The 23,599-nt window shown below is 37.7% G+C and overlaps 2 protein-coding genes across 4 annotated transcripts in view; one reads left to right on the top strand and one right to left on the bottom strand.

Annotated features, from left to right (window-relative positions):
* LOC128018572 (cadherin EGF LAG seven-pass G-type receptor 3) overlaps nucleotides 1-19,379 on the top strand; it is a 39,733-nt gene extending 20,354 nt beyond the window's left edge. Inside the window, exons 5-36 of one of the 3 annotated variants that reach the window (XM_052604159.1) lie at nucleotides 54-169; nucleotides 282-370; nucleotides 564-721; nucleotides 820-983; nucleotides 1,206-1,331; nucleotides 1,487-1,656; nucleotides 2,322-2,507; nucleotides 2,755-2,865; nucleotides 3,311-3,479; nucleotides 4,552-4,693; nucleotides 5,563-5,683; nucleotides 7,055-7,238; nucleotides 7,322-7,423; nucleotides 7,508-7,602; nucleotides 8,257-8,466; nucleotides 8,571-8,754; nucleotides 9,296-9,445; nucleotides 9,515-9,695; nucleotides 9,775-9,942; nucleotides 10,886-11,012; nucleotides 11,228-11,434; nucleotides 12,957-13,131; nucleotides 13,223-13,335; nucleotides 13,487-13,566; nucleotides 13,979-14,105; nucleotides 14,233-14,352; nucleotides 14,493-14,590; nucleotides 14,766-14,887; nucleotides 15,022-15,195; nucleotides 15,308-15,496; nucleotides 16,250-17,123; nucleotides 17,590-19,379. In XM_052604159.1, the coding sequence (XP_052460119.1) occupies nucleotides 54-169; nucleotides 282-370; nucleotides 564-721; nucleotides 820-983; nucleotides 1,206-1,331; nucleotides 1,487-1,656; nucleotides 2,322-2,507; nucleotides 2,755-2,865; nucleotides 3,311-3,479; nucleotides 4,552-4,693; nucleotides 5,563-5,683; nucleotides 7,055-7,238; nucleotides 7,322-7,423; nucleotides 7,508-7,602; nucleotides 8,257-8,466; nucleotides 8,571-8,754; nucleotides 9,296-9,445; nucleotides 9,515-9,695; nucleotides 9,775-9,942; nucleotides 10,886-11,012; nucleotides 11,228-11,434; nucleotides 12,957-13,131; nucleotides 13,223-13,335; nucleotides 13,487-13,566; nucleotides 13,979-14,105; nucleotides 14,233-14,352; nucleotides 14,493-14,590; nucleotides 14,766-14,887; nucleotides 15,022-15,195; nucleotides 15,308-15,496; nucleotides 16,250-17,123; nucleotides 17,590-17,617 (5,260 nt within the window). In that variant the 3' untranslated portion in view covers nucleotides 17,618-19,379. The remainder of the gene's footprint in view (nucleotides 1-53; nucleotides 170-281; nucleotides 371-563; nucleotides 722-819; nucleotides 984-1,205; nucleotides 1,332-1,486; nucleotides 1,657-2,321; nucleotides 2,508-2,754; nucleotides 2,866-3,310; nucleotides 3,480-4,551; nucleotides 4,694-5,562; nucleotides 5,684-7,054; nucleotides 7,239-7,321; nucleotides 7,424-7,507; nucleotides 7,603-8,256; nucleotides 8,467-8,570; nucleotides 8,755-9,295; nucleotides 9,446-9,514; nucleotides 9,696-9,774; nucleotides 9,943-10,885; nucleotides 11,013-11,227; nucleotides 11,435-12,956; nucleotides 13,132-13,222; nucleotides 13,336-13,486; nucleotides 13,567-13,978; nucleotides 14,106-14,232; nucleotides 14,353-14,492; nucleotides 14,591-14,765; nucleotides 14,888-15,021; nucleotides 15,196-15,307; nucleotides 15,497-16,249; nucleotides 17,124-17,589) is intronic. The other 2 variants (XM_052604160.1, XM_052604161.1) reach the window with 2 other exon arrangements.
* A 904-nt stretch (nucleotides 19,380-20,283) lies between these two features.
* LOC128018597 (fibrinogen silencer-binding protein-like) lies at nucleotides 20,284-23,168 on the bottom strand. The gene is made up of 4 exons (XM_052604204.1): nucleotides 22,408-23,168; nucleotides 22,213-22,318; nucleotides 22,036-22,097; nucleotides 20,284-21,112 (listed from the first exon to the last, which is right to left on the bottom strand). Exons 1-4 carry the CDS (start codon nucleotides 22,714-22,716, stop codon nucleotides 20,579-20,581), a joined length of 1,011 nt encoding a protein of 336 aa, XP_052460164.1. The 5' UTR covers nucleotides 22,717-23,168; the 3' UTR covers nucleotides 20,284-20,578.
* Between the last annotated feature and the right edge of the window lie 431 nt (nucleotides 23,169-23,599).

Here is a 23,599-nt window from a genome sequence, read left to right as displayed (position 1 = left end):
GACCTATACGAAGTCATTCCAGATCTTTGATGAGCATTAAATGTGTTTTGTAGGTTTGCCACATTGGAAAGTAATGGCTTGCTCTTCTACAACGGTCGGTTTAATGAGAAGCATGACTTCCTTGCTTTGGAGATACTTGATGGACAAATGGTTCTTAAATACTCCACAGGTAAAAACAAAGGGGGGGGGGGGGGGTGTTCAGAGAGTTCAAATCCTGGACCATATATGGGATTATAATATAATATGAAATTGTTCATTTTAATGTGGTGTGACTTGCACAGGTGAGTCGTCTACTCAGGTGAGTCCATACCTGCCTGGTGGAGTGAGTGACGGCAACTGGCACACCGTTCACATCCACTACTACAACAAGGTGAGAAGCTCCTCTGAAGAAGTTTGCCTCCTGAATTGTTAAATATTCCTCTGATATTATAGACTTGTTAATTATTCCTCTATAAACTATAGCTCCTAGGTACTTAAGGAGTTTTTTGTTAGTTGTTATTGTGTATTCAGTATGTGTCATCTGCTGTGTGTACTTATGAGGACTCGTTTGTGTTTGTATCTAGCCAAAGCGTAGTGTGAGCGGTGATGTTCAGGGTCCGTCCGATGAGAAGGTGGCTGTCTTGAGTGTAGATGACTGTGACACAGCCGTTTCTCTGAGGTTTGGTGCTCAACTTGGCAACTACAGCTGTGCCGCGCAGGGAAGACAGACCAGCAGCAAAAAGTGAGTGCACGCACCAAAAAAGTGTTTGGTTTTGCTCAGAAGAACACACATGTATCATCTTTCCCATTCTCTCCTGTTTTTTTTTTCTTTTCTCACAGGTCTTTGGATCTGACTGGCCCGTTGTTTTTGGGTGGAGTTCCTAACCTGCCGGAGAATTTCCCGTTTAGTACAAGAGAATTTATTGGCTGCATGAAAGACCTGCATATTGATAACAGACCAGTGGACATGGCGGGATTCATCGCTAACAATGGCACTTTACCTGGTGTGTGTGATTGTTTACAGTGTGATGACAGTGACGTCCTGTATCTGTGGTACACTCTCATGATGTCAACATACGCTACCATTCAAAAGTTTGGAATAAGAATTTTTGGTGTGATAGAAATTAATCAAAAGTCATTAATCAAAAGTAACATTGTAAAAACAATGCTTACATATTAAAACATGGCTGCAGCAGCTGTGAGGTAATGCTCTGTATCTGTATTAGGTTGCAGTGCCAAACTGCCTTTCTGTAAATCAAACCCATGCCAGAATGGCGGCACATGTAGGGAGAGCTGGGAAACGTACTCCTGTGATTGTCCTGTTGGATTTGGAGGAAAGGACTGCAGCTTAGGTGAGACCCACATAAAATACAAAACACATAAATACATCAAATATTTCTCTGTTGATCTTTAAGTGAATATTAAATCAGAATGCCAGTATCAGACATGAACTATTACTAAATGTTAATGTCATGATGATTGTGGAGTTGTAATGATTCTTTCACAGTGATGTCCCACCCTCATCGTTTCCTTGGAAACAGTGTGCTGTGGTGGGACCTGAAGAATGAAGTCACCATCACTACACCCTGGTACATGGGGCTGGTGTTCCGCACCAGATCAAAAGAGGGAGTTCTCCTGCAGGCTCAAGCTGGACAATACACCAGCTTGATCTTTCAGGTACACACACTGACAAACACACTGAGGGACATGTAACATACAGTGATGCACACAGAAAGGAAAAGAAAACTACTAGAAAAAGTTCAGCTCTGTCATATTTTGTAGTCTGTTTCATCTGATTACTGATAAAATTATTTCAAATTGACATTTTGAATTATTAGACGTTCTTTCATGTACTGATTTATTTATTAGTTTGTTTTTTGGAGCCAGTCAGGTAAAATGTTTGGCCACCATAGCAAAATTAATAATAATTTTTATTCTTATAATTATAACTAAATTCTACATTTAATTTAAAGTCAAGATTTACTGTAAAATTGTCATAACGTTTTTTTTTTTAATATTAGAAAATCTAATTGGTTGAAAAACTGGGCTTGTTTGCCTTCAGATATTCCAAGAAATGTCTGAAAACATTAAGAGACGGATGAAAGGAAAACATGATCTGATTTGGAGTCGGAAACAAAAATTTTCACTAGAAGCACAGAGTTAATTAAATAAAGCTAGCTTGACTTCCTATAGCATTTTGAAATAGACAATCATGCGCCGAACTCCAAAGGTTCCAGATGATTAGATGTTCAAGTATAGCTCAGATATCCTATGCAAACAATAAATGAAATTGAGTAATGGTTAATTATTATAAACCCTGATTTGTATGTGTGTGATTCCAGGTGGTTTCGGGTCAGTTGGTGTTTTCTGTGGCACGAGGTTCGACTCGGCCGGTCAGGTTGAGACTGGATCAGGTTCAGGTGTGTGATGGACGCTGGCATGACATACAGCTCGAGCTCCGTGATGTCAGGAGTGACAGAGAGACTCGATATATTGCTACAGTCCGACTGGACTTCGGACTGTATCAGGTACAGTCAAACACTCTCACATAAGTGGTCCTTTAACCCCTATTATGTCGCTGACTGACTGTTATACTCCCATGTTGTAATCCATAATCTGGAATATTGGAATATCAGATCCTAATCTTTCTGGATTCAACTACAAATCAAACACAGTGTAGTTTTGCAGTCTAGTGATTAAACACTATGGACTAATATAACATCGCCTTCTCTCCATCTCTTTCTCTGCCTCTTTTCAAATCTCTCTCTGTAACAGGGAACAGTCATCGTTGGGAATGAGATTAATGGTGTAAAGGTGAAGCACCTGCATGTGGGTGGAGTTTTCGGGTCAGGAGAAGTGCAAAATGGGATACGTGGCTGCATTCAGGTGCTTCTTTGTAACTTTCAGTCATTTTTGCATTCTCTTTTTATAAAACCTGTTATGATCTCAACTGTGCTCACCACAATTCGGCTTCTGCAGCCTTTTTCAATGTATGAATTATTAGTAGTTATGAATTCCTAATGGTGTCATTAGATTTTAACAAGCAGCCAATTAGTTAAATAATTAACGAGAACTTAGAGAACAGACATAATATAAAAGTTCCTTCAAATGTGCAGTCACAAAGCATTTGCCAAGTAAATTCTCATTCATAGTTTTTATCATAATTTCCATTTAATGTATTAGAAAAAAAGGACATTCATTTTATTATTATCAATTTTTAATAATATTGTAATTTTAATTTATAATTCTTTCTTTTTGATCAAATTTATTTGTCATTGATCGGGATGCTTACTTATATCTGTGTGCTTTATCTTCTGGTATGTGTCCTCAGGGGGTTCGTATGGGGGTGCGTCCTGATTCCCCTGCATTGCCCCGCCCTTCCAGAACCATCAAGGCTGAGACTGGCTGTAATGTTGGCCGCCTGTGTAACTCCTCCCCTTGTCCCGCCCGTAGCCAATGCACCGATGAATGGGATCGCCACACCTGTGTTTGTGAACCAGGTAAGATATGGATTATGATTGTGGATCACTCATAACTTCAAGCACAAATTTCTACTTTCTCCTTTCTTTTTTTAAAAACATTCAGTATACTAAAATGTTACTTATTTCTAAATTGGTTATTGAATCCCACATGTATTTTTAAGTGTGGTGTCAGACGTCTGTACAGTATATATGTGTATTAATAATACATAGAGCATATCAGTGCCTTCTGTCAACAGTCTGACAGTTCATCCAAACAGAGTACATGATATACATTTACAAGTGCTTTTGTTAATAAGAGCTCCCATCACATCTAAATGAAGATACAGACTCGTTCACTTCATTATCATGCTGTTGCAGTTGCATCAGCTCAGTGTTATTAATACTGTGCAAAAAGAGAAATCAAAGACTCCTCTCATAAACTCTGAATTAATTTCTCAGACCTCCTCACGGTAGAGTAAACCCACACGTACAACATCTCTCTCTCTCTCTCTCTCTCTCTCTCCCTCACACCCAGAGTGCTAAGAGTGCCTAAATTTGAGACGAGAAATATCTCTCCCCTTCTTGTTGTTTGTTGGATTCCCATGCATAATTGAACAGTTTTAATAAGTCTCAGTACTGTAGCCTGCTAGTTCTGAGTGTGTTGAATAAAGTTGCTTTTTTTTCTGAGGACTTTATGGTAATCTTGTAGTGATTTATTGATTTTAATTAGGGCGTGTGTATTTTGTCCTTTATTTTCCAGGATGAATTCCTTTTTATCATACAGACTGTCAAGACTGAATTGATGTGATCGGTCATAAAGTTGTATTATTATATTTGTTATTATTTTAAGTTGATCACAGAAAACTAGATTTTCAAGATAGAATGACACTTTTAAAGTCTTTCTGACTGCTCCCAGTACACTCCCTCTATCTGCCATTGGCCGGTCAAACAGATAGCCCCGCCCCAAACACATAATTGGTTGAGCCAGCTCTGAGATAGCAGTCACAGTGTTTATACTTTTCAGTGAAATAAACCTATTAATGCCTGAGAAAGTACTTTAACATGAAAAAAATAAAAATTGCGTCTTACCATTTACATTTTTCATATACAGGATTCTATGGTAAAAGCTGTATGGATGCATGTCAGCTGAACCCATGTGAAAATCAAGCAAAGTGTCACAGGAAGCCCAGCTCCTCACATGGATATATTTGTGACTGTGAGGACAATCACTACGGACAGTACTGTCAACACAGGTACACCTTCACATGCACCACTTGAGCACAATTACATGAGCACAAATGCAAACGCACATCATTACTGAATCATTACATGCACATTTTTGTAAATATTGTTAATGTCCTGCTCAGTAGCAATGTCTAAACATACTTGGAAGAAGATAAATTAAGGAAAATGTAATTATATATTTCCCCCTTGTTTTAATCAGATATCTATTCTAATTCAAATATGGTGCAAAAAAAAGTATTTTTATCTTACACAATTTAGTTTTTCAAGAAAACATAAATTGTGCAGTTTTTGTTTGGGAAACAAGACAAAAATACTGAAAAAAGGGATTTCCGCTGAATACCTGATTTGCCCTGTAGCCCAGTTACTCTTATTCCGACTATAATCTCTAATAAGTTGACAAGCAAATGTACCAGTGTTATAATCACAGAGAGATGGACAAAGACTTTGGATGCATTCAGATTTACAGCTGAATTTGTGTGCATGTGTGAGAGTTTTCTGTCACTCTAATCCAATGTTCAAGCTTATCCGAAAGGCTGGATGTGTATGGCGAATAAGTTTGTGTTCATGTTAATGATGCATTTGTTCTGCTTAGCTGCATGTGTGCATGTGTTTAAGGTTTGCTGGCTTTGAATGGATGAAAGTAGACTTAAGTTTACCGACAGACTGTGACTCATGTGACCCTAATTCAACCCCTACCTCAAACACACACACGCTCAGCCAAAGAGCGACAATCTCATCTGCTCCCTTTTATCTGTTGGCTCCATCTATCTCTCTATGTCGCGCTGTCTCGCTCTCTATGTCAGATCTGCACATAGGTATTTGATCAAATCTAACTGTTTGTGTGTGTGTGTGTGTGTGTGTGTGTGTATGTGTTTAGGGTCGAGCAGCAATGTCCTCGGGGTTGGTGGGGCAGTCCGACATGTGGGCCCTGTCACTGTGAAGCCAGTAAAGGCTTTGACACCGACTGCAATAAGACCACTGGACACTGCCACTGCAAGGTACACACACACTGTTATACTGTATTTTAAATGAATAGGTCATCCGAAAAGTAATGATAAAAAAAAAGATCACAGATTCATATTATATATTACCATTTAAAAGTTTGGAATTGGGAAGATTTTGAAAAACATCTCTTATGCTCACCAAGGCTGCATTTAGTTGACCAAAGAATTGTATATTTTATTTATATTGCATATTTTGACATTTAATTGATTTCTGTGATGGCAAAGCTGAATTTTTGAAAGCCTTTACTTCAGTCTTCAGTGTAACATGATCCATGGGAAATCACTCTTAATATGCTGACTTGGTACTCAGGAAAAATGTGTTATTATTTTCAGTGTTGAATCGGTATTTTAACTTGTTTGGTGTGAGCTGTGGCAATGTAAGAAAAGATGTCTACAAGCTTAGATACCTAAACCCTCTTAGAAGGTTCCTGTAACATAAGACAAGCACAAGTCTACTCTATACATTCCATAGGAACACCGCCATACTGTCTCAGTATCAGCAGTCACAGTAAAAGCTGTTCCATGCTGAGTGTTATGCTCCTCAGAGAAAACTTCATGTTCTTGACCTTCTCAAAGGTTTGGGGAGTAAAAAACGTGTTTCTCAAGAAAAGCCTGTGGTGAATCTAAAATGCATTTTCAAACACACATTTTACATTTAATAGGCACATTTCCAGCTTTACTTTATTTGATGTTTTATTTTTAAAGATTATACTAATAAATAGTATATGGAGTACACAAATAAAAAGGGGAATGAATTGGAATTGGAATTGGAAATGTTGCATTACAGATGCAAACCTGAAATGCCTACCCAAGCATCACATCTTTATCATTTGGACAACTACAGCTATAAAATGGCTTTTTTTAGGTTATGAAGTTGCACAAATTCTTCTTTATAGCAGTGTGTTATTCTGCAGTTTCCCTGTATACAGCATTCACAAACATGCATTTTGCTAGTATGTATAGTATACCTTTCCATTTATTCTTTAAATGGTTAGAATCGAATACAAACATGTAATTCAAGCATGATCTTTTGATTTGGTATTATTTTTATGAGTGCATGATTACATGTTCACATATAAATGTGAATGCAGTATAGCTGGTCTGGAAGGTGTTAATTGGTTAGTGTGTGTGTGTGTGTGTGCGCGCGCGTTTAAGTGTAATTAAAAGTTTGTAGAAGTGTGTTCCTCATGCTATAATAAAGCTTTGCTTACTCTCATGCTGTATATCAAGCTTTTCAATGTCCATATATTACAATCTAATCCCAAAGGAAAACATGAACACACAAAATCTTATCATGCTTTTGAAAAATATGAAGGAATTTTGTTTTGTGAATGCATATGTTATTGATGTTTTTGTGCGTGTCAGGAGTTTCATTACCGACAACGGGGCAGTGACATCTGCCTGCCATGTGACTGCTACCCAGTGGGCTCCTTCTCAAGGTCATGTGACCCTGAGAGTGGCCAGTGCCAGTGCCAACCCGGCGTGATCGGCAGACAGTGTAACATGTGTGACAATCCATTTGCTGAGGTCACACAAACAGGCTGTGAAGGTAAAAACCATACCCATCCATCCAACCATTAATCCCTTGTTCATTCCATATCTGTTAATCATTTCTTCACCCGCTTTTCTTAGTAATCTATGATGGTTGTCCTAAGACCATAACATCAGCAATCTGGTGGCCCAGAACAAAATTCAACCTGCCTGCTGCTGTCCCCTGTCCCAAAGGATCAGTAGGTGCGTTTGTATATTCACATCTGTGTCTTTCGTGTGTCTTTTCTAAAGTCCATCTTTTACATTAGTTCATCTCTTTTTTCGAAGGAACTGCGATTCGGCACTGTGATGGAGAGAGAGGATGGCTGGACCCTGATCTGTACAACTGCACCTCTCCTCCTTTTGTGGAGCTAAACACAGCCGTGAGAAACTATATCTGCACATTTACTATCTATTTACTGTGATGAGGCCTGTTTCATACAAATTCTTTATTTTTTATTTATTTTTTTATTTTGCAGAATAGTTTTCTGGGTTACTAACAAAAATGAAGATTAATTATTTTCATGGCTGATAATTTACTGCATAAAATGTATATTAATATTATTAAAAAAAATTCAAATAAGCCATTTTTAAATGAATTTAGATATTATAAAATTAAAAAGTGCTGTATGAAATACATACATATATATATACATTTTCATTTAAGATTAATTTTAAAAGATTGATTTTAATTGTGTATGGCATGTTATCACAGCAAAGCTAATTTAATTATAAAAAAATAAATAAAAATAAAATAGGGGAAATGGCCATGCACAATTTCTATTATTCAGTTTTAACCAAAACATTTAAAAAAAAAATCCAATACCATCCCTGATATTAATTTTAAGAGAGCCCATAATTATGAAGTGATTCTTTGGGTATGGCCTTTGAGATTTATCACATAACTCATGAAATACTTTTGAAATACAGAATGTGTGAAACGGGTCTAAGGTCCATAACTTTCACACAGTCATGCACACATTATTGTAGCAGCTTGTCTATATTACATAAACATTTTTTAATGTGTGTGTGTGTAGCTTGAGGCGTTAGAGAGAAATGAGACAGAACTCAACACCATCATTGAGAAAAAACTGGCCCATCAGCTTCGTGATGTCACAGAGGCAACAACCCGTCTCTATGGAAATGACCTCCAGATAGCAGAGCGGCTGCTGTCTCACGTCCTGACCTTTGAGAGCCTCCAGTCAGGCTTTGGTTTGACAGCCACTCAGGATGCACATTTCAATGAGGTGTGCATTACCTTAGGGAACTGATGAATGGCTGGAAATTTGACATTCCAAGTTTAGTGAGACTAGTTGATTAACTTCTTACTTTGTTCCGTCTCCATCTGCAGAATGTGTTGCGAGGCTGTAGTGTTTTGTTGAGTCCGGGCAGTGCTGAGTTGTGGAGGGGTCAAAGTTCAGGTCAGACTGGAGCGGCAGGATTGGCCGATCTGTTGGAGCAGTACGCCCGAATACTCGCCCAGAACATGAAACAGACCTACCTCAATCCTGTGGCACTTGTCGCCCCAAACATCGGTCAGCATCGATACACAACAAACACATACAAAAGAAGTACTTACTTTTATTCAGCAACGACACATTAAATAGATTTTTACATTATTATTCTTCAAAATATATATATTATATTTAAAATAAATGCTGTTCTCTGAACTTTGTTCATCAAAGAAAGTACAGATCATAAAAGGAAGTGTTGCTTATGCACAAAACACCACTTTGATGGGCATAATACTTATTAATAATTATATTACTTATTATATATCATATTTATATTTAAGATATTTTTCTGTATTTTTTTTATAATGTGTAGCACATTAAGTTGCTTCAGTCCAGTAAATATTAATTTTGTTTGTGGAAAGCATAGCACTTCCACTCTGAAAAAAAAAGTAAATATTGTAAATAATCTGTCATCTGCAGTGTGAGGTGAGGCTGAGAAAGATCAATGTGAGACTAACACCTTCAAGTGTGCACCTATGGCAGAAAAACTGCAGCACTACAGAGAGCAGATCTATTAAAAGAATCCTGCAGTTTACGCAGTGTGTGTGTTTGTATTTTACAGTCATGACTCTGGATCGTGTTGACAACCACACACACGTGCGGCGACGGTTTCCACGGTATCATGGTACTCTGTTCCGAGGTCAAGCACTTTGGGATGCTCACACACATGTTGTGCTGCCCCCTACTGCACTGGTGCCACAGCGCAACTTCTGTAAGTCTCACATATACACATTCTTTAAGCCCACTTACAAGGCTTATTGAGCAATAAATCTGTGTTTAGTTTCAGCTCCATCTCCTGCTGGCCCTGTGAACCTGTTGGCCAATCAGACATTAGAAGCAACAACAGCGCGGCGTTCTCAATCACTGCAAGAGGCACCGGTCTCCATTGTCATCCTCCTCATTTATCGAAGCCTAGGGGCCGCACTTCCCCCTAAATACCACACAGACCGCCGCGGTGTCAGGTAAGAAAGTGTTTAACTAAAGATAAACAACACACGGATCTCTAACAATCTTTCTAACAATGCTTGCACCTCTCTGCAGGTTACCGAGACACCCTGTGTTGAACTCGCCTGTTGTGAGTGTTTCTGTGTATAATAACCAGACATTCGTGGAGGGTTTTCTGGACACTCCGGTCCTGCTGGAGTTTCTTCTTTTGGAGACCAGCAACCGCAGCAAACCACTGTGTGTGCAGTGGAATCACAGCAGCTCGTAAGTGTGTGTGCGCAGTCTTTATTTAATCAATTTCATGTCTCAAGGACAAACAAAACCTCTTTTAAAGCACCATCGGTTGACCAAACCATTACATTACACTGCTGGTCAGGTATTATAGTGTAAGGGGAGGGGCCATGCTCAGTGGCTGCAGTGTCATCAACACATGATTTCAGGCCCGCCCAAAAAAATCCTGAACACAGAAATGGTGAAAAACTGTATAACGGTCTAACTCCACAATTCAGTACATAGTTCAAAGTCTTTGTAATGTGTTTTCATAAATTCATTTCTAACATTTATAATGCATTTAGAAATAATTTTGTGAATTGCCTTTCCATGGACTTTAATACTCAATTCTAACACACTGATTTGGTGATCAATTATAACTAATGGTTCTTATTATTTTAACTTTTTAAAACGGTTAATAAAACTGCTTAATATTTTCATAGACACTGTGATACCTTTTTCAGTTATTCTTGGATGTATAGAAAGAATTTTAAAAAGCATTTATTTGAAATAGAATTCTCTACTGTCACTTTAGATTTTTTTATCAAAATGATCTCCCTAACCGTAATACATTATTGATAATCTATCATAGTTTCCACAAAATATTAAGCAGCTCAAAAAACATCTGTTTTCAAAATGTTTCTTGAGCACTAAATATTATATTATAATATACAGCATATTATAAGATATAAGGAAATTCAGCTTTGTCATCACAGGAATCCATTATATTTTAAAATGTATTAAATCAGTAAAAATATTTCACAATATTACTGTTTTGCAGTTATTACATTTTATTTTTGATCAGCTTTGGGGAGCTTGTTTGACTTCATTCAAAAACATTAAAAAAATCTTATAGACCCCAAACCTTTGAAAGGCAGTCTTATTGTATACTTATAGTAAGGATTAAGTGGTAAATGCTCTGAATGTGTGTGTTCAGTGTATCAGCAGGAGGCTGCTGGACGGTGAGGGACTGTAGTGTGGTGTACAGGAACACGTCACATGTTCGCTGTCAGTGCCACAGACTGGGAACCTTTGGAGTCCTTATGGACAGCTCACAGAGAGAGGTAATGTACACACACACACACACACACACACACACACAGAGAACAAAGAATGATCAAGGCCACATAATTTGAAAATCTTCACATTTATTAGTTTTTTCAAGAACATAATGCTATATAGCAGCAGGATGTTCCATAGTGACACCTCCTTCAGCATAAGCACCATTGCTGATATCTTTTCCCTTCTCTCTCTCTCTCTCTCTCTGATTGCTAAGCAGCAGTTAGAGGGGGACCTGGAGACCCTCGCCATAGTAACATACTCCTCGCTCTCAGTTTCCATGGCGGCGTTGTTGCTAACAGTGGTGGTTTTATCGAGCCTGAGGGGACTGAAATCAAACACACGCAGCATTCATTCCAACATGGCTGCCGCTACTCTACTCTCCCACCTCACATACCTGCTGGGCATCAACCAGACGGAACAACAGGTCAGAGAAGAGAGATGTCTGTGTGTGTCTGAATCTAGATGTGCGTTAGTGAGACAGACAAAGAAAGTTTGGGTGGGCTCGAAGACAAAAACATTTCAACAAAAAACACAATCTGTGTAGTCTCTTTTGTACTGAATAATGTACATTGTAGATACATACATACGTAAATCTGCTTTAAATTGTTCAGAAGTAACATGAAAAGACATTTTCTAATTTTATATATTATATATGATTTCTATTTTAAAGAATTGCTATTCTTTTGAGCTTTTTAGTTTTTAAGAATCCTAAAGGAAAATGATTTCCAAAGGACCATGTGACACTGAAGATTGGAGTAACGATGCTGAATATTCAGCTTTGCCATCACAGGAATAAACTACATTTTAAATCAAATCAAAATAGAAAACCATTATTTCACATTGTAATAATATGTCACAATATAATGTGATATAATACAATGTTGATTCAAACAATATAAATCAAAAGTCACAAATTTGTAAAAATTTTAATATATATCTATATATTTAATATATCTATTTAAATATATTGTTATATTAAACATAAAAAGCAAACATTACTTATATGTAGTAAAAAAAATACATCATATGATATATTGATAATTGTTCTTTGTTTTAAAATATGAGGATTCAATAACTTTGGACCCTTTTGGTCAAGATCCATCATAGCTTTTAATTTAATGAAACACTTTTCTTGACACAGATGCTCTCTCTGTATTCCTCTCATCCTCAGTCTGACACTCACACACTTGTTCTCTTTCTAACGCAGGTTAACACCATTTTTAACTTTATTCTTTTTATTCTCAGGAGTGCAAACCACTCGCACTAAAAGCCTATTACAGCTGAGTACATTCATTTCAACAGCTGTACTGGGATGTGAGTGTGTTTATGTGATAGAGTATGTGTTCATTCATAATTCATCTTCTCTCTCAAACATTGACTTTGCTTGCGTGTATTGATTTTGGAGCTCACATTCTCTTTTTTTTGGACATGTACTGCAGAGAGCATTCAGGAAATTATGGAAATGAAATTAGGAAATGGTTTGAGCTGGCACCACAACTTAATAAGTTGGAACATAATTGAAAACCACTAGGCCACAGTGTATCACTTTTATTAGGCCAAGGACACAATACAAAGAAAGAGCTGAGACCCTTGCTACATATTGTATCAAAAAATGGTGTTGAATTTTTTACATAAATTTTGGACTTTAAGAAGTTGTTTAGTATCATATCATAGGTATTTGCATACTTAGTCACATTGCTTACGTTAAAATAATCTTTTTGAGAGTCATATAATTATACACTACATTTTAACTTTGATGTAGGTTAAACATTTAGCTGACCTTTAGCTTTAAAATTTTAGATTTGGTTGATATAATATTATTTTAGGTGGGATAAGTATATTATTTAAAACTTGTTTTTCTAAATGCATATCCATGCAATATGCTGTTTTAGTCTTTTCTCTTGTCTAATTGGTTCATTCTGTCTGATTCTCTCTGATTGGTACAGTTCCTGTGCACAGTGGTTGCAATTCTGCTGCATTACTTCTTTATGTCGTCATTTGCGTGGCTCTTTGTGGAAGCTCTTCATATTTACCGAATGCAAACAGAAGCAAGAAATGTCAACTATGGAGCCATGAGATTTTACTATGCTATTGGCTGGGGAGTCCCTGCTATTATTACAGGTGTGTGTACACACACACACACACACACACACATACACACATATGTGTGCTTTCATGCAGATATGCTCTGTGACATGTATGTGTGCTGCAGGCCTGGCAGTCGGGTTGGATCCAGAGGGGTATGGCAACCCAGATTTCTGCTGGATCTCCATGTACGATAAGCTCATGTGGAGCTTTGCGGGACCAGTTAGTGTCGTCATACTGGTATTGTGCTCTTCAGTGTGTTTATGTGTTGTTTGCACCATTTAAAATACAATTTATACAGTATGTTTTTTAATTCTCTTTCTGTGTTTTGAATGTACTGTATTTAGTACTGTAATGATCATCTTCATTGGCAACTCTCTCTGTTTTACAGATGAATGGTGGGATGTTTTTGATGGTTCTGCGTATGACGTGTAACCCCACTCAGAAGGAGACAAAGAAGCTGCCTGTGATGTGAGTACAACATGCATGTGTTCAGGAATAATTAATATGGAAAATGGGAGGGGGAACTCATAAACCTTATCATCATGAATATAATTTTGGTGATATCCAAAAAAAATTAATTCTATCATCATTAACAAATTGTTGTACGGGTTTTTGCTAAAAACAAAAGAAGATATTTTAAAATGAGCATTTTTTCTTCACAACCCAACCAAATTTTTTATATTATGTTATTATAATATTTTCATTAAAATAATTATTTTATTTTATTTTATTTTATATTATTTTCCAATAATTGTAAAAGTTATAATGGTGCCTCTTTCCTGTATGTTTTTCTACATGCAAATTCAAAAGTGTCAAATTTTCAGCACAGAATTTATGGCTTTTCGTCTCTTTATTCTATTTCTCTCTCTCTTTCTCTCAGTTCTACTATCCGCAGTGCCTTCCTCCTGTTATTATTGAGTACATGTGTTTGGCTGTTTGGTCTTATGGCTGTTAATAACAGTGTCCTGGCGTTCTACTACCTGTTCATTGTCCTCTGTTGCGTACAGGTAAGTGTGTGCTGGCTCTTACACATACTCTTTCTTTAGTGTTTGTGTGGTTGAGTTTGTCATTGTCATTTTTGTATTTTTTTACACTGTACACTTTGATAGTTGTGCACCTACTCTCCTGTCTCAGGGATTGGCTGTACTGTTGGTTTTTACTCTCCTGAACTCCGAGGTGCAGGAGGCCTGGAAACTGGCCTGTCTGGGCAAGAAAAGCCCCAGTGAAGAAGCTCCCAGACCTCCACAGATTACTGTTAGTGAACACAAACATACGTATTAACATATGACACCCACTACATGCACAGCCACATACACATCTTTAACACAAACCCATATTTGACTTCATGGAGTGAAAATAAGCATGTGGATTTGGAACCTGCTGTATGTGTACAGGGCCAAAACCCGTACAACAGCGCCTCCCTGCTGGAGCAGAGCGGATTACACCGGATCACACTCGGAGCTTCAACAGTCTCTTCAGTCAGCAGTGCAAGGTCTGTATGTGAGATTCAAAATTCTTTAAATAATCTATATTTCAAAGTAAACACACTTTAAAATAAAAAAGGGTCATGAAATATACATTTGTAGGCATTTTGCTTGCCTACCTTCTGTATGTATCTGTATGTAGCAAACTTGGAGCCTGAAACTTGGCGTATATTTTTTTCTCAGGGAGAATCTCTTGGCACGGCAGACTCTAGAGCACACTCTTGGTCACACAGGGGCCACTGACCTGGACGTGGCAATGTTTCACCGCAACGGAGGTACACTAACACACAATAACCTACATGCATGTACGTATTCACACTTGTACAAACTCCTTAGCTGCTTGCTAGTCATTCTTTACTTGTAATATTCTAGTGTTTGAAACTTGTCTTGTCAGAATTGGTGTCATTTAGTTTACCTATTCGTTCTGACCGTCTGTCAGGTGAGGACTCAGACTCAGATTCTGATCTCTCACTGGAAGAGGAGCGGAGTTTGTCCATCCCATCATCAGAGAGCGAGGACAACGTGCGCCTGCGTGGACGCATCCAGCGACGCTTCAAACGGACCGGTCACGGCGAACGTTTACTCACAGAGCCTACCCACAACAGTGGAAAAGGTAACAATATTATTATAGCAGTTGTCTCTGTCATTAGTATTGAAGCCAAAGGAGTGTAGAAACTTTAGTGTATAAACCCAAGTGTTAGTGTATGGAACTGTTTATGTGTCAGATCTGGATGGCAATGACCTGCTCTCCTATTGGCCAGCGCTGGAAGGCTGCGAGGCGCACTCACTGCAAAAATGGGGCTCAGAGCGCCGACTAGGGGGTGACTACAGCAAGGATGCAGCTAATAACAACCAAACAGACGCAGCGCTGACCAGCGGAGATGAGAATGGACTTACACACAGACACCGCAAGGGTGAGGCACATTTTCATTCAAAATGAAATATTGACCAAAACGATACATTGTAATATTTAATTGTCCATACTTCTCTTTGTTAAACTTTACCTAAAACATTCAAAATAAATGAAGTTACATGGAGTATTATAGTAAAACTACAACTAAAACCATTAAAAAAAATCATTACTTAAAATAAACATTAACTGGGAAAAAATTACACAATGTATTTTCATTTAGTTTAACTTTATGTACTAAAATAACTAAAACTGCAATAAATATTAACAAAATTATGTTGACATATTAAAATAACAAATAAAAGAAACACATTAATAAATTATTAAAACTAAAAGAGTAATCAAAATAACAAAAGAAATAAAATTAAAAATGAAAACTAATTCAAAATATTAAATAAAACTATAACAGTATCTACTGCAATAACACTGACCTATATTAAGGCGGCTTATTTTTATTTTAAGATTCACTTTCCATCATCTGACAATTACATTGTAATGTTTTGTTGTCTAAATTCACAACAACTGATTTTAGCTCTTAGTGTTTTATATTTTTAATTAATGTAGAAATAAAATTATTTTCATTCATTTTTTAAGAAAATATTTGAAAAATAAAATAGTAATAAAATATTATAACTTATGTTAATTATATCACTTATATCTGTTACATGAAAATAGTTATCGGCTTATTGTTATTAGCCAGAATTTTAATATCTATGAATAGAAAGCCATATTAAATCCCTCTCCATCAATTTCTCAGGAATCCTGAAGAATCGTCTGGGACGCCCTCCTGCTCTGCAGGGCCTGTCTGCCATGGGTCGTGCTCCCAGCGAGATGTCTTGGTACAGGACCTCCACATTGGGTCACCGAGGTGTCCCAGCTGCTTCCTACGGTCGTATGTACTCTGGAACTGGCTCACTGTCCCAACCAGCGTCCCGATACTCTTCCCGCGAACAGCTGGATTCGCTTGCGCGACGTCAGCGTTCCCGTGACAACCTCGACCTGTTGCCGAGAAGACGCGAGCTTGGTGCCGAACCCCTGGGTGGGTCCAGAGAGAGGCTGGGCCCGGTTCACAGCATCCATGCCTCCAGGGAGGATCTGGTGGGCAGGGGCGTTATGATGGGTTTAATGGGGGCAGAGGGTTCATTAAGTGGTTCAAGAACTCAGCTTAACACTCTAACAAGGCAACAGGCCTCTCGGGAACACCTCGGGGGGGCTCTTATGAGCAGTCGATCCCGGGAGCAGTTAGAATCTAACGGCGGAGCTCAGCCCTGCAGGGAGTGGCTGAGAACCCTGCCGCCCCGACAGCTCTCACACCCTGAGCCACACCCACCCTCTTCACCCCCTCCACCAATCACAGAGGAACCCCAGGAAACCCTGCCCTCTCGCCGTGGTCGCCTAGACTCCGCCCCCCCATGTAGGTACCCTCCATCTACAGCTGCACCTGGAGCTCCATCCAGTCGCCCACCCTCCAGTGAACACCTGGACATCCTCTCCTCCATACTCGCCTCCTTCAACTCCTCTGTCTTAACCCCGCCCCCTAACTCTGTCTCAGCCTCAGCAGGCCCCTCCCCTTCCCCGCCTCCTCTCTCTGCAACCTCCCAGAGCGTCTCTGAAGTATCACCTGACTCTGAGTAAGTCCAGCCCATGTTTTGTCTCCTTTTGTATTCCTTGTTTGTTTCATGTTCATCCTTGGTTCTGGTCAGTTACAAAATGTCAAAGCTGCTCTTTTCCATACAGAAAAATGCAAGGTGATCACCTGCAAATTTTCTGCAGCAACAATAATGATACTTTTTACCTTTTTAATTTTCAATGAAAATTAAATATATTAAATATATAGTTTATAGTGATTTTATATCATTATGTTATGCTTCCATTTTTATATTGTTTAATTTATATAATTTTTCAGTACTTTCGGTCAAATATAATGCAAATATAAACAATAAATAATATATAATAAACAATATAAATATAAATATATATAAAAATATATCTCACCTAGAGCACTAAGTGAGATAAGACTGGTGCCCCTTCAAAAAATGATGTACAGGATGACATTATAGACAATTTTCCTGTTTTATTTTTTTTTTCTCTTTTTAGAGTTAACAGAAGTGATGGGCAATCTTGATGATTCCTTCACTGTCCCATTATGGACCTCTTCTGATGGGCTGAAGAATCACAGGACATAGCCAACCAGAGCAAGGAGCAATCCGGACTCCTACTTCACCATGGGAAGTGCATTAGACCTGAGAGTGAAGTTTTTGATCAAGGGCTGAAGATATCACCCTCCTGAGAACAGACAGGAAATCAAACCAGACAAGGTGATGATTTCTATGATTTTCATTTAGCCAAACTACAAACCTCAGATTTCAGGCCAACAGCTGAGAAGACTGGTCAAAGACACAGAGAGAGAGAGAGAGAGAGAGAGAAATTGTACAGAACATTTTTATACTTTTTGTATCTTTTTCATCAAAGATCAAAGAAGAAAAATCTCTAGTGATGTTTTTGAAGATTGTGTGGATATGTGTTTAAGTGGGTAGGATCGACTAAAACATTTTCAAACCCATTCCAAGCCAAAACAGTCCCAAACATTCCCACTCCAATCTTTCCATTCTGACGTGTTTATGCAACAAGCCACATCCACTGATAGACGGGAGAGAGTCTATGAAGAAAAGGATTGGTCCGCGAAAATGCTAAAATTTATTGGCCCAAACATAGGATTGGTGGGAATCTCCAGAGACAGTGATTGTTATTGTAAAGAATTATGAAACAGAAGATATGTTTGGACCGTAATGATTGTCAATCAATGGATTGGATGATTTTAGGTTAGTCTAAACACTTTTCAACAAACTCCAACAAACTCATGCTTGTATCAGATGCCAGGTCAAGTTTCTGGAATATTTTTTGGCCAAACTGCTCTGAAATAATATTGAAGCGCGTGTTGAAGTTTGTAGAAGCTGTGTGAAGATTTGTGTAACTAGCCTACAAGCGTATAAAAGACTTTGTAGCATAATTAAGACTCTTCTCATATCAAGGTTTATCATAAGTCAAACATTGCTTTAGGAAATGTTACTCAAAGACTCCAAATCAGCTGTTCAGGAGAAAATATTTAATCCACCTTTTAATTATTTTCTAACAAAGAGAGCATATCTAAATATCAGTCATTATTGTCTCTGTGGAGTATTGAATAATCTTAGTGCTTCAGAGGAAGAAACATTGTAAAATTAGCTAAATTCAGTCATTAAGGTAACCTCATCTCAAAATATCAAGGGAAATCATGCTTCATCATATGACTTTATCTCTTCAGTCATTTACAGTATTATGAGTTTTGCCAACAAAAAAAAAGTGCCCTATGTCACCCCTTTAATACCTCTTACCTGTCATAAAGTGCTTCAGTACATTTTCTATTCATTGTTTTATATTTTATTTAATACTGCATAACATTTATCTTGTACAGAAATTGAATTAATTTATTTTCTTTATTAATATTTTTTGAATTTCATTTCTCTATCATAATCGTTGCGGAATGTTTCTGGAGAAGAGTGTATGGGAGTTTTTTTTTTTTTTTTCTAAGAGTGACATTTCATCTGTTTCAAATGTTTCATGTGTGAAACTTTTGTACATGTACCGTCTTATTATGCCCCCCCTTCTCTTCTGTTGCATTCTGGAAAAGAAATGTCCTCTGTCCATCAGAGAGTGAGATAGAGAGAGTTGTGGAAGACAATGATTGGGTGGGAGAGAGAAAGGGGGAATGTATAATGGCTCAACATGTTCATTGTGGGACATGTTGTATCCCTTTTACTTATGGGGGTTTTCAGAAAAAAAATCTGCTACCAATGGGAGATTAAAGAGAGAACCGTTGGGCATCAATAAAAGAGTTATTGATACTACGCTTTTGTGTGTTTTATATATATATATAGAAGCTATTTACATTGTAATGGAAATGGCATCAAATGGGGGCCTTGGAGAACCTTAATCCATCCTTGGTTTGACCCACACACATTAAATTAAAATGCTATACAGTAACATTAGAAATCTCATTTCAGTTCATTTCCTCTTCTCATCAAGCACAAGTATCAGGACTAAATATCTCCTCCCTGCTCAATTCACTGCTCATCGTGTGAGGGTTTTGGGCCACTAGATTGACTTGTTAGATCATTGCACTTCAATTTCTAATTTCCCATTTGGAAAACTTCCATAGCATAAGATTTTCAGTGGTTTTGGTTATATGATATTACTCAGTGCAGTACATGATAACCCCCCCCCCCCCTCCTATTTTTAAAGAAATAAAAATTCATAAACAGGTCAATGTAATTAAATGTACATTATTATAAAATCTCAAACGCTTGTAAAAAAAAATAGTAAATTAACTTTTATGTTGATAATTTTGCTCATGTAAAACAAATGCTAGTATTGCATAGCACTCTGCAAACTGGATGCTAGAAGGCTTCTTTGTTAACATTAGCATCACCATTTGATTCTTTAGTGAAAGTGAAATGAAGTATGGAGTCCCATGCTTCCTGTATACTGTAACATATATATTTATATATCATAATCTAAATCTGTCGGATAACTGAGCACCTTTAAAGGGACGGTTCATCCAAAAAATGAAAACTTTGTCATTTACTTCTCCTTATGTCGCTCCAAACATGTATGACTTGGTTTCTTCTGCAGAACACAAAAGAAGATATTTGGAAAAATATTTCAGCTGTTCTCCATACAATGAGAGTCAGTGGGGTTAAAAACAACACACAGTTTAGACCGATATGAGGGTTAATAAATTATGAATTTTTATTTTCAGATCGCACTGAACTATCGCACTTTTGATTGAATGAAACGCATCATCAGTGTTGAAAGAGAGTATGAAAGGAAATTAGATTTTTTTTATCGGCTATTGGAACAAATAAAATAAAAGCCTGCTTGAATGAATCCCCCCCTCCATATGATGCACATGGTACATTCCTAAACACCAATTAAGTTTAGTCCACAATAAAAAATATATTGTTTTATAAATAAACAGCATTGCTAGAATAAAACATGACTTTCAAAAAGAAAGCAAACCTATCAAAGACATCATAAACATCTGACTTTACGTCTGTAGATGTTTGTTATCCTCACTGTCACTACTGGAAGGTGGATGCTCTGTGCCGATCTTTCGTAGTTTGGCTTGATAATATCTCCTTTTGGCCCGTGCCGCCTTCTCTTTCTGTCTCACTGCTTTCCTCTTCTCCTCCCACACACACTGCTGCAGCAGTAACAGACTTATCGTCTGCTGATGCTCCAGCTCAAACAGTTCCTGTCGACGTGCATCCCATTTTGAGTTTGAGGTATTAGAGTCCATTGGCGGTAATGAATTCTCAACTGCTCCTCCGGCAGGAGCATGTGGCACTGCAGGCTCTCTGTGTGGGGTATCAAAGTTTGCACCACTAGTCCTTGATACCAGCCCTAAGGTGCTTCCTGCATGGGTTGGGTAGATGAGAGATGGAGGGCTGGACCTGGAAGAGACTGAATGTGAGTGGAGAGGAGAGGAGGCAGTGCCAGGAGGAATCCCGGAGTTAACAGGTGGGTGAGTTGGTGAGACCAACACAAGTTCAATGGCTAAATTCTCCTTGCTGTCTACTTCCTGTAAAAAAAGGGAAGATTAAGAGCATCGCAAATGCTGTACATTTATGTAATAAGGCTCAAAAAGACATGTTATATTGAGAATATGCATGCATTGTACATGCAGTAAACACTTGAAATGTGCATTGCAACACCAGTGAAATTTTTTCGGTCTATTGTGTGGAATACCAAATATTATATAATTACCCTTTCAAATTATATATATATATATATATATATATATATATATATATATATATATATATATATATATGTGTGTGTGTGTGTGTGTGTGTGTGTGTGTGTGTGTGTGTGTGTGTGTGTGTGTGTGTGTGTGTGTGTGTGTGTGTAATTATTTATGTACAGCATATACCAACTTTATAATTAACGGCAAAATTAATTATATGTTTTATGGATGGGAGCTTTCATACATGTGTCTTACGCTCAAAAAGAAAGACTGCACTTATTTGTTTAAAAGTACAGGAAAAACAACACTATTGAGAAATATTATAACAATGTAATTTATTCCTGTGATGCCAAGCTGAATTTTCAGCAGCCATTATTTCAGCCTTCAGTGTCACATGATCCTTTAGAAATATTTTTAATAAAACATTTTAAATATTATCAATGCTAGAAACGGTTGTGTTGGTTAATATATATATTTTTAAATGTCCATACCTCTTTTTAGGATTCTTTGATGAATGAATAAATATTTTAATAACACATTTTCACCAGCATTGCACATTAACCACATTTCCTGTGTTTACTGCATGTAAATTGTTGACCTGCAACACTTTACATTACAACTTAAAGGTGTGAGCAAGAACACTTTCCATGTCATTAGAGAGTTCATCATATTTTTTTAAATCAAATCTGCAACATAAAAGAAAACGTTTAGCTTAAGAGGTACTTTCAAAATCCTTTCAAGGCTGATTTCAGTCTTACATCATTTTGACTGTGGTCAGCATCTTCATGCTCACTCCCATTAGTGCCTGAAAGCCCCATCACTACAAGAAAGAGAAAGACTCAATTAATCTCCTTCCTCGTACAATTACAGAGCTGACAGCTGGGTAGAGTGGTAGTATTTCATCCTGTAATAGAGAAGACATGACTATTAATTACCTGCTCCAGGTGAGCCACCCCTAACCGAGCTATAGCTGCCATCTCCGTCTACCTCCTCCAGACAGGAGATCAGGTTTGGTACCAGAGCAATCACTTCTCTCTGCACCTGACAAGAACCACACACAAACAAATTGTGTTACTAGAACTTTCCAATATATATAATATAACTGAAACGTAAGAAAGACTTCAATTTACCTGCGTGAGGGCAGACACAGGAAGACCAGCTGCCTCCTGTACCTGTCGCCTCTGCAGTGCTACACGACATTCCACCTTCAGACGTTTCCAAAGTGTCTTCAGGGAGCCGATGCTCCTGGGTGGTCGACTAGGGAACGCCGCATTGAAGGCCTGAGCCAGTGCTGCCCATACAGCGTTCCGGTGCACAGTAGTGTTGGTGTCTTTCCGAAAGTCCTGCACTGTGTCCACCACTGCATGGATTCTTCGAAGCAAGAAAAGCTTCTGCTCCAGAGTGAAGTTTGGCATGCGGTATGTCATGGTGGTCAGCATGAGTGTATTTGTGTGTGACTGGGTAAGAAGGCTTACACTGAGGTAATTCAAATCTAGTTTCAAATAGCATGAATGCGGAAATGCATCTGGGGTCCACCTAATGCGCAAGGGGTCACCTGGCACATGTGGAGTCTGTAATTCAGCAGACAGAAAGCAAAATGAAGGGGATCATTGCTGTTTTACATTTCTTCTTGGAAGAATTAATGAGACATTTCTGTTCTTTGGGGAAAAAGCCTCATGTGCTCCATAAATTGAGTTCTGAGAATCGGTTCTTTTGAATCGTTCATTTTAAGAACCTTTGAATGTGATAAAACAGTTCAGCAACTAAGGTTACTCTACAATACATCGTTATTCCTGTTATTTATTTATTTTGCGTTTACGATTTGTTGATAAAGTCGTTTACTTTAATTTCATTTGTCTCTAACACTGCAGCTAACGTTTTTTTGTTTTGTTTTTTTGCGCTTTTTTGTTTTTGCATTTGATAAATTAGATTTATTAAAACCAACAGTTTTATTAGTAGTTGATACATCTGTCAAAATACATAGTATTTTGTTGTAACAATTCTGCTATTTAGTTTGCTAAATTATTTAACCAAAATCTTCGGTTGTCTCCAAATGTTTTCACTATCAACCCACCCATCGGATCTCGACTCATTCAGTTTGTTTCGAGAACGAATCGTTTCCGGATTTGTGAACTAGTTAATGGGAAGTTCGGATAATTTTACCGACTCGGACTTTTGAGTCAAGTTCAGCAAAATGAACGAATCTTTTACGAGTCATTTTGTTCATTTTAACAAAATGTAATTAAAATATTACGTGTTCTATTTTAATTACATTTACCAACACATCTGGTACTTATGCAAACTTTGATCACACTATACAAA

This window comes from Carassius gibelio, chromosome A8 (genome assembly GCF_023724105.1).
Source record: "Carassius gibelio isolate Cgi1373 ecotype wild population from Czech Republic chromosome A8, carGib1.2-hapl.c, whole genome shotgun sequence".
In the NCBI taxonomy this organism is placed as follows: Eukaryota; Metazoa; Chordata; class Actinopteri; order Cypriniformes; family Cyprinidae; genus Carassius; species Carassius gibelio.
This window is presented reverse-complemented; position numbering and strand designations above follow the sequence as displayed.

Bases quoted from the DNA above. Each gene is read 5' to 3' on its own strand.
- LOC128018597 (XM_052604204.1), bottom strand. From the start codon at position 22,716: ATGCTGACCACCATGACATACCGCATGCCAAACTTCACTCTGGAGCAG. The intron at 22,319-22,407 runs GTAAATTGAAGT...GGTTCTTGTCAG, and splicing joins CTGTGTCTGCCCTCACGCAG to GTGCAGAGAGAAGTGATTGC. The intron at 22,098-22,212 runs GTAATTAATAGT...TCTTTCTTGTAG, and splicing joins GGGTGGCTCACCTGGAGCAG to TGATGGGGCTTTCAGGCACT.